This window comes from Amblyomma maculatum, chromosome 8 (genome assembly GCF_055883805.1).
Source record: "Amblyomma maculatum isolate TAMU_Amacu chromosome 8, ASM5588380v1, whole genome shotgun sequence".
Taxonomy (NCBI): Eukaryota; Metazoa; Arthropoda; class Arachnida; order Ixodida; family Ixodidae; genus Amblyomma; species Amblyomma maculatum.
This window is the reverse complement of record NC_139351.1, coordinates 98,620,933-98,636,428: the sequence shown is the minus strand read 5'-3', so window position 1 is coordinate 98,636,428 and position 15,496 is coordinate 98,620,933. Positions and strand designations below refer to the sequence as shown.

Sequence of the window (15,496 nt, the reverse complement as noted above, 5' to 3'; positions counted from 1 at the left end):
TAAAAATCTATCACTGTTAAAAGAAGCTCTATAGATCAGGTTGCAATGCGGGATAACTTTTCACGCCGCACAAACCATCGACAGTGACGCAAGCACCGCTCCTGCACGCAGGCGGTGCATAACTGGTTGCTATGCCGGCAAACCTCAGGTCACGGATGGAGTGCACCTCAGCTCCAGCACTTAACTCGTAGTGAGATTTCTCCATCAGACAGAACAGGTTTAGTGGTGCTATTCGCTCTTTGTAATGCACCCGTCACCTTCGAAAAATTAATGGGCATTAGAGAAAATCGGGAACGCGGTCACCGAGCCAAAACAAAGATATGTCCTGGGACGGCTATGTAGCTGAGATCTGCAGCTGAAGTAGAAACAATGTGAAGAGTCAGAAGGAGCTCACTCACCCATCAGTTCTTGTACTCATGCCTCATGCTGTTGATTTTATTTTAATGGAGAAAAATTATCGTTAAAGGGATCAAGCACGAGCTTCAGGAAAAATATCTCAAAACATAACTCAAATGATAAATGATACGGAAGGACTTTTATAGCCATAAAACCATTGATTACCAAATTTCAAAATCTAGCTGAGTAGCATGGAGCAAAGAAGAATTGGCGGCAGCTGTAAACCATTGGAAAATAATAATTGAGCACATCGAGCAGACGTTTACATAAATTGCATTTGAGGAGAGGCAGACACGTCACAAAATAATGCTCTTGACATCTGAGGCAAATGAGCTTGAGGTCTTCCGGTTGATCCCAACTGAAGCAGTTTTGACAAAAAGAACCTCAACCTTCTCCCCTGACAATAGCAATACAACCAGCATGCCAGATACCCCGTCCGATAAAGTAACGCAACATTAAACAAATGTATGCGTGCATTAGACTGAACCCCAAAGCGCGAAACATCCCGCAAAACATATCAAGCTACACCACGCCCCTGATGAAAAATTTCTTTTGTTACGTACCTTAAAGTTTGCCCAAATGAGCCTAAGTATAATGAAATCCAATTACCAAAGGATCTAGACAAGTTATCCTGAACACTTAGGCTACGGAAATACTTTTCTGACAAGCGCAGGCAAATAATGCTCGGTAACCTTATTATCAAGTACAGTGGACATCTAAAACTGGTAGGAATAAACATATAGGACAAAATGACATTCTCCAGGCCTACGAAACATTGAACCCGTGCCGCCTAACCCGATGAAAAAAGAGCCCCATCATAGGCTCAGCCTCACTTACCAAATGAACCTAAATTGCCATCGACCGCGCCAACAAAGGTGAACGTATAATTATCGTAAACAAAAATAATGATATTTGGGAAAGTGACCTCGAGCTCAACAACCCGTAATTTTATAAGAACTTCTGAGCAGACCCCACTACTGAAAGAAAGAACATCATAACAAAAACTGTCAAAAAACTAACCAATGAAGGTGAATTCCTCTGCCTAACGCTGCGACATGGTTCCGAAAATACAAATTGATTATCATTTGTTGCGAGCTCTTTATCTGGCATTATCGCACTCAAAAAGCCGAAGTCATATTACGTCAATTATCGCAACAAACATATACTGCATAATCATTCATCTCGCATACTCGACAATGAACGTTTCCTAAAAGAGTAATTCAATGTCACTCTCTCTCATGGAGTGTTCGTAATTAACATGGACGTGGAGTCGCTTTACACTAACGTCTCACATCACAACGGAATGGAAGCCACGTTTGAGGTATATAAATAATATAATATTCTAGACTCTTCTAGACGAAGTGCCAACGCGACACTGCAAAGTTTGTCCTTAACAGTCATAGTTTTGAATTTAACAACTCATATCGTGGAAGGAGCGCTACAGCTGTGCGCACACAAATGACACCAAATTACGCCAGAATATTTGTGAACAAAATTGAATCAGGCTTTCCATTCATATATCCAGCCAGACCAGCTACGTACAGAACTCGTTTTCGATAACAGGCGTAGTTAGCACAGCAACTGTGTCAGAACTCATTCAGTTCATCACTTCACTCAAGAACCTACATAAAACATTTCTCTTAACCACACTCAATCAACTACAAAAAATAATTTCTTCGATGTTTCTGTTTGAGTTGCAGGAGGTACATTAGTCACTAGCTTTATCTAAATCTGATGCTTAAAGATCATTAGCATCAAACGAAAATGCTCACTATTGGTGGATTTTCATAAAAATACTATTGGCGTGTAATAAATTCTAAACCAAACTGCTATTCCTTTTCTATCATCAGCTATTGCTATCAATTCTTGACAGAATGAAATCAGCTAGGAGGGAGTTTTGGCAGAAACAAACATGGACGCACGCGGTTGGCATTTCAAGCCTATCATATTAATAAAAAAACCAGAAGTCTGAACTGCGGCACTTCATATCTCTTCACGTATCAGAGTAACAGTGGCTATACTCGCGATGTGCATGGTTAACTTTGTCCGGATCGATGATATGTATATTTTTGTTTTTTTGTTGCAGAAGGTACCATGGGAACATATGTATGCGTTCTTGCCAAAAAGAATAAAGTAGTTCTTAGTAAAGCGTCTGTCTTAGGGCTTCATCTTCTTCGTGGACAATATAGTGTTGGCGATGTTCTGATAACTATCAATATTATGCAGCAGCAAGCCCCAAGGGAGATTGTACTAGACAGTTCCTTCCGACTCCAATTTAGTATCCACCACTCAAATATTCGACCCCTAACAAACCTATTTTATGACACGCGAGAAATGCCATGAGTTTGATAAATTTAAGCTAATAATTTCACACAGTGGCTTCATACGTGAGCCCGATTAAGAGAAAGAATTCTAGATTATGCTCAGTGCAGTGCAAAAGGTAAAATTTAACACAGTGCAACCATGCACAAACTGAAGCCACGATATCGTGCATTCTCTTCCGATGTCTAAGGTCCACGAAAAGTCAAACTCTAACACGCAAGCAAACAAAGCAGATACTGGGTACGTCATCTTAGGTCCTACCCTTTTTGAATGCAAAACTCGGTAATTATATTCATCCCCTATTATTGAGCCATCTTCAGGTCTCGCGAAGATTACATCGTCCTTTTTTCGCTGCTTGTTTTGTCCTGCCATCTACTCATCTCTTCTGTCTACTGAGGTGTCTTACACATAACACTCTTTATAGCTTCCTTCCAACTTTTGTGCTTGGATTACTATTCTCTCCACCCTGCCCTGCCGGCCAGGGAGAGGGACAACGTGCTCACCTTAGCGTGACACGCCTGTCAAATTGCAAGCGCGCAGCACTTAAGAAAAGAGGAGTTGCACCAGGATATCGCAATCTCCTACTCCTTGCGCGTTATGCGTAGTCATCATTTTCTGTACTGCTGCCTATCTGATTTCAAATTCATGCGACCTTATTATTTATTTCTGGGCTTTTTAAATAAATTGAATTTCTTTGTTTTCCTTCCCGCTCGTCCAACCCGTTTAAAAGGAGAAGCTGCAGGAAGTAATGCCGAAATAGAAACCACTATTGAAAAACATAGTGGAAACGTCGATCAAATAAACATGTTTTCTTAACCGGTCGTACACTTCGCTGTATAATCCTTTAACTTTTAGGCAGTAAAGTACGCTATGTTTTCGTCATATAAAGTGTTTTAAAAGAGAACACTCTTGGAGAGAGAGTTGCAACATTACAAAAACCCCAAATAAAGAAGAATAAACGAAAACATAATAAATCACGTAATTAGAATTCGCTTCAGTATTACAACGAAATTGATTTGGTATCTATTTTTTAACTTGTCTATCTTATTTCATCCTTTAGTATCTTTTCTCATCTCTAATTCTTCATACTTTCCGCTGACAGCGGCAGAGTGTTAATGGAGTGGTTTAAGAAACGTTTCGAATAGTGTGTGAGGAATCCCGTAAAGTGCGCTCTGCTCGCACTGTTAATGTGATGTAAGTGTCTGAAGATGCAGGCATCATTTTGTTTCTCAACATCAGTGTGCCTGTTCTTTTTTTTCAGAGCCCAAACCCCACATCAGGACCGACAGAGGCTAGGAAGATGATAATGACGTAATTGCATGCTGTTTGCTCAATTAGGTTATATTTGTAAGAAAATGGCAGAAAAAATAATGTTTGCGTCTGCTTCTTTTTTTAAAGTTTGCCGCACGAAGCTGTACTGGCGATTTGTGATCATATTGTTGACAGTGAGAATAAATTTTCAGATGTACGCGAGCATGATGTGGTATCCGGCCGTCGTCAATGTGTTGTGGTTTTCATGTTAGGTAGCTAAGCACGAATATCACAGTCTAGAATTTTGAAGCGAGTCAGTGGAACATAAGAACGCGCAAAAGATTTTTCTGTTAACATAGAACTGGTAATATTAACCAAAACGTTAACTTATAAGGGAAGTGTGTTGAGGCGGTATTTGTTTATTACAGAACGTTTTGCAGATCGAAATTTTGCTGCGAATTTAATACCAGATAACATTAGGTGTGAAATTTCATAACACTCCTTGAAGTAATTCATTTTTATGCCCAGGATCAATAGAATGAATAAACGGTACAAGAACCGTCGTTGCAGGCCTTGGGTAAGCATCATTCGACTTTTTGTAAATGGGAAAACTTTGTAAGCAGATTGCTTAAACTCCAAATCAACTTTGCCTTTCACAAAGACGGTGGGTTGTGAAACCATAGAGATGCCAAAAGACGGAACTGCCCTTCAAACGTGAACTACTAAGGTGGAAGAAATGGTTAACTTTGGCATTTCATGAGTCTACTTCAAGATCTCACCACCGCTGAGGTTATTTCATAGTGGAGGGCCATATGCAATCTGAGAGATATGGTTGTCGGCGGGAATGCAGACAACGTATATACTCTAGAAACGCTAGAAACCTTAGCAAGCTGTCGATAATGGCCGGTTGGCTAGCTAAGTAACCCCCTAATTATAATCAACTTTTGTCCTCGGTGGCACGGTGTCGGAATTGCATAAGCTGCAAGAAGACTGAGAAAACTGCCTACGGTCTTGTCGGCTATCCGAAACGTTGCTTCAAAGAAGTCGAAGGTAGGTTAGCGCCATTGTTCGTCTTTTTTATCCACTATTGCACAGTGAAGTATCCTTGGGGCGTGCTACTACCGCCACTAATGAAATAAGACGCCAGGCTACTCAGCCGCACAACCAGGTTTGATACTGGCCGTGGTGGTTGTCGCTAGATACAAGCGTAGAGCATTGCCCCCTGGTACAGAGTGATATGTCATTGTATTTTAATGAGCGCTGAGTGTCACAATGATCAAAGCCATCATTAAGGTTTCTAGAAAAGCTCTAGTTGGCATGGAAAGTACGCAAGTCATTTAGCTTTCCATCTCTGTTGAAGAACGACCAATAAGGTGGCATTTTTGGCCATGAAATAGTGTTCAATTAAAGTTAGAATTCCGCTGATGGCGAGGAAGCTACGATACTCTGTCATCAGGGAGTGCAAAATATGAATAAATAAAATTTTGAAACACTGAAAAACAGCTTATTATGCATGTGTGCAACAGTTTTCATTTGGTTCTTTAATATCAAAGAATTCCTGCATGTTGCTATCATGTTATTATCTCATATTATTCATATTATCTCCTTTTTGTGTAGTGCGGTCTGAGAGAGAAGGTGTTGCACCAAAGATTGTGTGTGCGTGGCAAACGCTAAAGGAAACGGTGTGCTACCATATTCTTGCATATGGTCGCCGGCTAGGCGCATACTTCACGACTAGGTCTCGAAGAAAATTCGTAAAAAATACGAAACTCGATAAAGCGAGTTCAGAGAAAAGATGCGTTCCTGTGTACTTCCACTCACTGAAGTTATTATGAATGAACAGAGTGCAAAATAATAAAAGTCTATTTGTGGAAAAGTGCCCTGACAATGGTGCGGACGTTACCATTCACAATAAACTATAAGATATGTTTCAGAACTATAGTTTTTGATGGTTTACTTGACAGCACCATGTGCAAAATTAAAAACGAAGTAATTGAGCCCGAGCCATTGTAACGCCAGTAAAAGATTCAAGTACGTGAAACAGATTAAAGGGAATGAAAATATCAAACAAATTATACATGCCTTGCACAGACGTCGCTTCCGAAAACACGGGGCTGTTTTCCAGAATTTTGGAGCACCCCGGCCAAGCAGAATCACAATGCTTTCAGTCGTATGCGCATGGCACTGCTCTTATAATGGCTACTTGAGCGGTTGCTGGCTGTACTAATCGTTGTAAAGGAGGCAGTCTGAAGATCGCGGAGGGGAGACGCGAGCGAAAGAAAACAGTCAGCGCGAAGCGGCGCGGCCTGTGGCTTACGCGTATCCAGCGCTCGAATCTAAGGTGCGGTCTTTCAAACATTCAGGTGTGCGGAACCCATTTTTATCAAGTAAGATTTATTCACTATTACTTCATATGCACAATTTGCATTGCACTAGAATGACATTTGCTTGTATTATGTAGGGAGACCGTCCAAGCTGTATAAGAATAAACGAATGCACATTGGGCCCCAACTATTTTGCTGGAGTACAGCTCAAAACACGGAGGAACTGCTAGCTACGAACGAGCTGCAAACATCGATTACAACTACAACACTTGAGCTCAACGTAGAGGCCACAGCATCTGTAGGAGCTTCCGAAGTCAACACCAAGCAATCCAAGAACCGCTCCGACGGTGGTGACGAGGACAGCACTGATGCTGAAATCAGCCCGCCAGTTTATAACAACAAGCTGGAATTGAACTCGGTTTCAGCTCGGTCAGTAGTATTGCCCCTGTTCTGAAAGGTAGATCTCGTTTATTCCTGCATGCCTGTGAACGATTGTTTTCATTCCTCACATTTACAATGCTAATTTCAGAAATTGCCGTGCAGGCATGTTTGACCATGGCAGGCGTTGTAACCCGAATAAATTGTGCACAGCACTCCACGACAACCTGCATACACTACGTACTCAGGTTGACAAGCTACAGTGGTCTGAAGCCGGGTTCAGAAAGAAAAAAAAACGCAAAATTTGTGTATGCACTGGGATGGCAAATTGACATTCATCATTGTATCTTTGAAACCCGGAGATCTATATCCAACACGATCTCAAAAACTACCAACATTTTTGGAGTTTACTGTCTGTTTATTACTGCTTATTATTAATTTGCAAAACACCGACCTTCGTTCAGGTGTGGAGATTTAGAGGCCAGATTGTGTTGCATTTTCGATAAGTAGCAGTATGTTGCTGACTGTGGGCTAAAGTCGCTAATTTCTTGTCAATAAAGGATTTAATTGCAGGAGACAATGCCACAGGCTTTTGTGACTCATTTGGAACTAATCTGGCAATCACAATTAAGTGCTTTGAAATAAAAATAGAACTGCCATCATCCTATAAAGCACGAAGTGAGACGAGCACTACAAGCAGAGAAACGCTGCCAAGTTTTTGATTGAAATTGCACCTGAAGATGTTAGGTTAGAACGAGCGAAATAAGATGGCTACAAGGCATGAAAGAGCAATGGACAAGGGTGAAGTGGGGATAGCTTCAGTTAGCAAGTAAAGCCAACGTTTCGACAAATTGATTTGTCTTCGTTTGGGCAGCGCGATCATAATTTGAAGAGGTTTAAATACTGCTCTGCTTACGAAGAAGAAAAGCTGTAAATGGGGAGGAGGCAGTGTGGTCAAGCAGTTAGTCAAAGCAGTCAAAGTTGGTCAAGCAGTGAAAAATGTTTTTTCGGTATGTATTTCTCAGCCTGGGACCGGAGATCCTGTAGTCTGAAAGAGCAAATAAAAGGGCAGCAGGAGGAAAGCTACAATGCAGGTAGGATGGTGAGTCAGCACGTAAAGCAGGTTCGATGGTGACACACCTTTCTGAAAGAGGAGACGCAATCCAAAGGGTCCTGATAAAAATAAGATGAGAAAAATATTTGCCTGAACGAAAGTGTATTGGCGTTCACTACCAGATTGCACGTACCACGGCTGCCAGTTTCAATTATGCCACGCATGAAAAATGTTAGAAAGAAATAGCTTGCCCCGTTTACTCTGGTGCACACCGGCACTGGATCTGCAAAATACCCACTTTATTTACAGAACCAATTTGCTATCTCATGAACATATCGGAAGGTAGTTACAAGGCTGTAAATGGATATTACAGGCAGATTTTCTAAGCACCACTTTAAGCATTCAGGTGAGCAGTATTATACTTAAGACGTTTTTATTATTAAACTTAGTAATTTTATTACGCACAGTACTCATGTGCAAAATGTCGCTTATATACGCCACTTTAAATTTTTTAGATGCTAATGTATTATTCTATATTTCTGTCGTGAATAGTGAGCAACCCACCCACAAATGACATGCGCACGTGATATATGCTTTGTATATTTCATGCCCCTATCGACCACCCATCATCCTTCCTCTGTCGCCTTAATGCCTCTCGGCACTGCAGCTTTTGGGACTGTAGTGCCACCTTTCGCGGATAATTAAAACATCGTGGGTGCTGTTGAAAGGCGCATTTGTTCGCCACGCCTAAAGATTCTGCACTGCGCGACCTGAGATCAATGAATGCCTTGGCTGCTCCCGCGGGATGTGTGTATAATACAGATTGATGGGCTCACTCTTGTCGCCATGCACTTTGATGCCTGAGATTTTCTGTCGGATTGGTTTGTTTGGTTTGTCTTATGAGGTTTAACGTCCCAAAGCGACACAGGCTATGAAAGACGCCGTAATGCAGGACTCCGAAAATTTCGACCACCTGGGGTTCTTTCACGTGCACTGACAACGCACAGCACACGGGCGCTTGCACTGTTTTTTAAAGCTCAGTTAACTCCGGCAAAGTAAAGGTTACGACGACCCGAGCCCCATCCAGGTGCATGCCAGTTGCCACATTTTCTTTTTCAGTTTATCCTCTCATTCCACGAAACACGCGCACCTAACGAGGGCCCGCTGGTGGTCACGGTAGCAAAAAATTATAAAGGAAAGCAAAAACACAAGTCTACCTGGCAAGAACTAGGTCTTGTTTTTGTCGTTTTCTGGTCTCGCAGTCACGATCACATGCCTGGCGCCTGAACTGGTGCTATATTCTCTTTTGTTTTGTCAAAGTGTAGTGAGGTCATGCGGGAGCCCAGGGACATGCATCCCCCAAACTCCTCTGTTTTAACAAAGCTATTACCACAACCCTGCATTTCATGGCGTGAGCTAACAACGCACGCATGAAGCATCGAACACTTGGTACGAGCAGTTTAAAATGCGTTACATGCCCTATATAAGCAGCGGAGCAGTTGTTCGCAGACCAAATGCCTGAAGGGGGATAATTGATTCCCGCCATCTACTGTGCACGATCCAACTACTTGTGGAGAAGGGTTCATCAAGTTATATAACGACACTGGTTTGGTTAGCTGCGATAAGCTCTAAAGTTAATGAAAATGCCTCCAATTCACAGCCTATATTTAAGATGAAAATTACGGTCTGGCTCTTTGGCAAAGCATTTCGTGATGAATAGCAAAGCGTTGGCTTGAAAGAAGTTTTTTGGAGAGGAATTTTATTTCCGAACTCTTCAAGTTCGTATCCCATAGCTTAGCAGAGAGCTCGACGAAAGCCGATAATTTTGGTAGCGTTTCGGCTCCTACTGCGCGGCGCCGTTCGCAGCGAAATGAGCAATAAAAATGTTGAAGTTTTTGGTCATTTAACTTATAGTCCTGCTAAGAACTCCGCACGTTGTGCGAAAATGCTACTGCGATATTGAATGAATTTCCGGGTGCCCACTCGGAGAGGTAAGAGACTAGGTTAGGCTATGTAGTTTGTATGCCTCTCTGATGACGCTATTTTGGGCAATAAAGCTTATGCATTTGTGGGACACTATTCTACCAATTCCTTTTTGTTGCTTCACAACCCACCATAAATTGGTATTACTGATCATTGCAATAAGTAAAGAACACAAAGTAACGACTTTTCTCCAGTCGTAAATTATTCATTGTTTTTAAGCTTTGCCCGCGCCCTCTCTTTTTGTTTCAAAACCCAACCTGCAGACCACACACAAGCAAGTGGTAGTAAATGTTTTCCTCGAGTATTTTGGATGCAGGCACAGTCATTTCAAGAGCTTTCTGGTATGAGCGCTCTCTGGGTGCACTACACGAAGAAGAAAAGAAGACAGAAATGTTAACACAGCAGAGAAACGTCAATGTCAGGTTTTCATAGGTGCTTGTATGTATGAATGCGCTGCTACATAGCAATCGTGCTTTATATTCAAGAGCCGAAGAGAAATTATTAGAAGAAGAAGGAAAAAGTCGCTTTTGGTTTCTCTCGTGACTCGTGGCTCTTTTTGTTTTCGGACAAATTCTCTTTTCTTTTCTTTATTGGCTAATTTATTATCAGATTTTACACATAAAGAGAATTGCTCCACACACACACACACACAGAATATTGCGCAACAAATACACAGCATGGGTTAAAACCACGCTATTTGGGCTGCGTGATACATTACAAATCAGGCATTTGCAGCAACACTTCCATTCTCTGAAGCCACTCAGCTACTTCGCTTTGTGTCTTGAAAAATTCAATAACACTCGCAATGGCTTCGCGAAAATGCTGCCGTATTTTCTTCGCATCAACGTCTGCATGCCTGAAAGCCATTCTAGATCGCCAGATACTGTGCAGGCCCAATAACATGACCATGTCCAGCGGTAGCCCATCATCATCTTCAATTGGTAAAAAATAAAAACTGGCTCCCACGGATGTAAATGCATTGTTTGGAAATAGGGTGTCCGAACCGGGATCTAAGCATGCCGGGTTTTATTCACGTCTCACCCTCCGTGAATTCCTCCTGCAACTCGTCCAGTGCATTGGTAATATCACTTCTTGTCTAATATCTATAATACATTTATGTCGAAATGCATTGAAGCATATTTGTTTCCCTTGACAATAAACTGGAAGTTTTGCATGCCTATAAAAACTGGCTCCCATTGTGCGCTCCTCTGGCCATGGCGCTAACTTTACCCGCTGCTGCCTTCATAATTGCTACAGCTGTACGACTTGGTGATGTTTTGAAACATCTAGGCTCGCGCAGCAGCGAGGCGTTTACGTCAGTGTCGGCGGTTTGGGTTACGTCACAAGATTGCGTGTCTTGCTTGAATTGCCAGCAGCTGCGCCAGTAGAGAGCATTCCCACATATGCCGGTCTACACATGCCTAATAGTTCGCAACAAAAATAAACACAACAATAAGAACTTCGCTGCCGCAGTGTTTCGATTCCGGGTTGAGGCAAAAAGACAGACCGTAATTTGACGCTGTATTTCGAACGTCGCCTTCAGCGTCTTTATCTAGTCTGGAAAAGATAGACTCAACCTGGAGTAGACGGCATTGCATCACCCGGCCTCCAGGAAGTGCGTGAAATGGCGACGTTTGTGTTAAAAGTACCCATGTGCACGTTGCTCTTGAATGAGATAACCTGCAGGGACAATAATCTATGATAGTTCCGCTTTCCTCGTAAAGACTACCGCCGTTCTTACCGAAGAGAAAAGCAGTGGTCAAGACGACGGTGACAGTGCGCGTCAGTGGATTATAAGGTCGTCGGTCAGTAGACCAAATAAAACCATACAAAATCCACGGAATTCTCATAACTGATGCCGGTCCTAACCTGTTCTAAGCTTCTAGCAAAGATAGTTCCGTCGTGAGCGTTATGTAGCAGTCTTTCCCAGCCGAAAAAAACTACAGAGTCGTGTCAAAAATACGACAAAATATTCTGTAGTTCTGTCGTAACCATCAGATTTTTCTGTAGTTCTGTAGTACTTTTCTGTAGTTCTGTAGTTTTCCTGTAGTATATTTCTGTTGTCGGTAGTTCTGTAGTACTTTTCTGTTGTAACTACAGAAATTTCTGATGTTACTACAGAACGTTCTGTTGTCACAAGTTTCCCGTCAAAATCCGCACAGAAATTCTGTCGTAACAATAGAAAGTTTTCTCTAGTTTTTTCCGACTGGGTTGTGCACCCTAAATAAGAACAAAAGAATCCGAAGTCACAGGTTCTCCTCCTTTTGTTACTATATTTGTTTTCATCAATGATAATCCCCCTTTCCGGAGTGTGCATGCATACAGAGATCTAGGTTTGAGGATTCGGGGCACTGCGACGCTTAGAGAATTCCTAGTATTGTTATATTTATAATTAAGCTAGTTTTATTATCTCAACCGTTAACCTAAACTGAAGTGCGCTATACATACTCAAAGAAACAGTTCATGCTTACTCAGATATAACAACGAATGCACAGGGGAAACACAGGTATAGAACTGCCGACTTTATCTCAGGAGGTCCCAGCTGATCGGCTGCAAACAGGATCTTTTGGGGCTGCGGCTAGTGATTTGACATTTATACTGGAGATGACGCTTATATGAATTTTCTCGCACATAATGTGTTTTTCCTCGCTAAACCACGAAATTATAATTCGTGGTGAAAATCTACTTCGAAAGAATGCCATAAAAGAGCAGGGAATAAAATATTCTGAAATGCTGATTAGCCCCATCGAAGTGGCAAGGGGATGACAGTGAAAGGTCAGACGTTCAGTTTAAATGAAAGTCGTGAACAGCCACATCTTCTCCAAAATCCATCATCAGCTTTGTGGGCCTCGGCGTCGTGAGATACAGATCATTGGCATGGCTGTGGCAGAGTGACATGGCCGAGTACTCATTTGTCAGGCTGAGGGACGTCACGAGACCATATCAGATCGTCGCTTTGACATGAGCTGTAACTCACGCATAAGTTTTCAGAACGTAATTTGAGACAGGAATCCAGCCGTCTAGATTCCTTTGATTGCGAGTTAAAGACGCTGCCCCCAGACAATGCGAGGACTTTCGTGCGGTTTGGGTAGAACGGCTCTTCATACCTGTCTCATGCGGTCTTTGTATGCTTTGCTATTGCAGTTTTGAAGTACTTCTATTACTCAGTCAAGTGGATTTCGAAGGTTTGCGCCGCATACACCCAGCTCCTCTGCCAGAATGCCACTGTAGCTGGGGTGAACCGAGTGACAGCCGGAATGGACAGACTAACTGCGTCCTGAAACGCCTGCTTTGCCTGAGTGGGAACCTGCCTAGGAGGCAGAGGTTGAGTACACACGCATAATACACAATACGCCTCTTCTTCGTTGCCGATCTTTTTTATGCGATGACATTAATCTTGAAGATTATTACAAATGCAGGGACTTGCCCGATTCTCTAAGGAAATGCGGATCGTCAGGAGCAGGTTTTGGCGGCGATGGGGATGTAAAAATGGGTACGTCTAGAGCCGATATGTAGTGTCTGCCTCGGAGACAGAAGCAGAACGGTAATGACAGGTGTTGTCAAAAGAGGCATGGTACTGTGTTGGCCCCAAGAAGGATTGAGCAACTTGGGTGCTGTTCTTCGGTCACCGCAGCAGCAGCCGCGTCTCCGCTATTATGCGTCTGAAAGCCCCCACCGGCATTTACGCCCGATAACAACCCTCGCCCGCAGAAAAGCAGATCAGGCATGACTGAAAATTGACTGATCAGGCATGATTGAGTTTATTGAGGAATCTTCTTAAATAATGGAAAGAATCGACTTTATTATCGGGCCTAAAACTGTATTCTTAGGCACCTCTCATGTATTGTGGCCATGTTTGTTTATTGATACTTTTTTCCCTCAAGTACATGTACTTCTCATTCTCATGTACTTCGTTGCTGCGTAGACATGTTGGGCAGGTTACAGTTTTTTCATTATATAGGGACTCCACAAGTGATGTGTTTTGGATGGACATGTCTTACTGCACATGTGTGGTGGTTGGTTGTTAGTGTGCCACTATGTGACTATGTGGTGGACTTTGTGACTGTCCAGTTTAGATGATGGTTGTGGTATACTGGGACGATTGTGGTATCAGCTGCTGGGCAAAGCAGAGGTGTGTGAAGATGTACGTGAGTGTAGAATTGGTGACTGTCATGCTTGGACGATGTTTATGTTCTGCTGGGAAGAAAGTACTATCTCCTTGGCAAAGGAGAGGATGATGAGAAGATGTACTTGGGTGTAGAAGAAGAGGAGTGGTGAAGAGGAAGTGTGTGTTCAGATCTATATTACAGTTGGTAGTGTGCGCGTGTGTTGTACCTCTTCGCATGTGTTTGTGTTTGTTGCGCCACATTTCTGGGTATTATGCAGCACCAACTAGCCCCTCAAGCTGTTACTTTAACTTCTGATCCCAAGGTAGTCACTGCTTTTCGATGCGTATATCCAGGCATAGCAGAGCTAAGCCATCTTTCATTTTTTCATATGTATAATCGTCCGAACGAAATCGTGAAGAGCAGGTTTCAAATTTCTAGTCTGCTTTTCATGAACAAAGCAAATTATATTTATTTTCGTATGTTTCCTGTCTTGCATTTGCGTTTATCAACTTTTTTTTTTTACATTCGCAAAAGAGGAGTGAGGTCATCATTCACGGCCATAAAAATTGCGAAAGAAGGTGAAATTTATAAGAAGAAAAGCCACAAAAAATTTGATAGGACATTTAATGGACGCTGCTACGGTAGGGGCGCGAAAGCGATAACAGCTCTCATTAGCCGTTTCGGCTTGAGGATGTTTGTCGGCTTGGTGCACTTTGTAGCGAGCCTAATCGGAGGCCTTTTAGTTCGTGCCTCTAACAATACGTCCTTATTGCCATAGGGTCATGCGATAGTACTTCATATCAAATACCGCATGAGACAGGTATGAAGAGCCGTTTTACACAAGCAGCACGAAAGTCCTTGCATGGCCTTTGTGTGTTTGGCTTGCAATCCAAGGATTCTGGAGGGCTGGTCTCCGGTATTAAATTCCTGTCTAGAAAGTTATGCTTGAGTAGCAGCTCATGTCAAATCCACGATCTCATACGGTCTCATGACGTCACACACTGACAAGCAAGTACTCGGCCACGTCACTCTGCCATAGCCATGCCAATGATCTGTCGCTTACAATTACGAGGCCAACAAAGTTGGTGATAAATTTTTGGGAATATGGAGCTATGACGCCTTTTCTTTAAACGCAACGCGTGACCTCTCACTACCATCCGCTTGCCCCATCTATGGGGCGAATCAGTATTTTAGAATAATTTATTCCTTGTTTTTCATGGTATTCTTTGGAACTAGGTTTGCGCCATGAATTATAATTACATGGTTTAGCGAGCAGCAGAGCATTTGACATGCAATCGAATTATAAGCATCCTCTTCAGTATAAAAGTCAAAGCACTAGGCGAAGCCCCAAAAGGTCCTGTTGGCTGCCGGCGGAAATTGGGAGCTCTTGAGATGAAGTCGACACTTCTGTGCCTGTATTTCCTCTGCGCATTGCTTGTTATCTCGGAGTAAGCATGAACTGTTTCTTTAAGTATGTATAGATCACTTCAATTTATGTTAACCGTAGAGATAATAAAACTTGCCTAATCATAAAAATAAGAATGCGAGGAATTCTATAACGTCGCAGTGCCCCAAATATTCAAACCTAGCATTTCTCTATGCAAGCAGTTTCTGATAAGGGGGTATCATCATTGAAGAACTCAAAAATAGTAACTGAAGGCGAAGAACCTGTGACCTCG

General features: G+C 42.4%; 2 protein-coding genes across 2 annotated transcripts in view; both read left to right on the top strand.

Moving 5' to 3' along the window:
• Nucleotides 1-7,241, top strand: part of LOC146181937 (uncharacterized) — a 37,494-nt gene extending 30,253 nt beyond the window's left edge. The window contains exon 2 of the mRNA XM_084576936.1: nucleotides 6,431-7,241. Within this exon, the coding sequence (XP_084433062.1) occupies nucleotides 6,431-6,747 (317 nt within the window). The 3' untranslated portion in view covers nucleotides 6,748-7,241. The remainder of the gene's footprint in view (nucleotides 1-6,430) is intronic.
• Nucleotides 7,242-15,070: 7,829 nt separating this feature from the next.
• LOC146181936 (uncharacterized) overlaps nucleotides 15,071-15,496 on the top strand; it is a 29,382-nt gene continuing 28,956 nt past the window's right edge. The window contains exon 1 of the mRNA XM_084575579.1: nucleotides 15,071-15,265. Coding sequence (XP_084431705.1) covers nucleotides 15,210-15,265 — 56 coding nt within the window. The 5' untranslated portion in view covers nucleotides 15,071-15,209. The remainder of the gene's footprint in view (nucleotides 15,266-15,496) is intronic.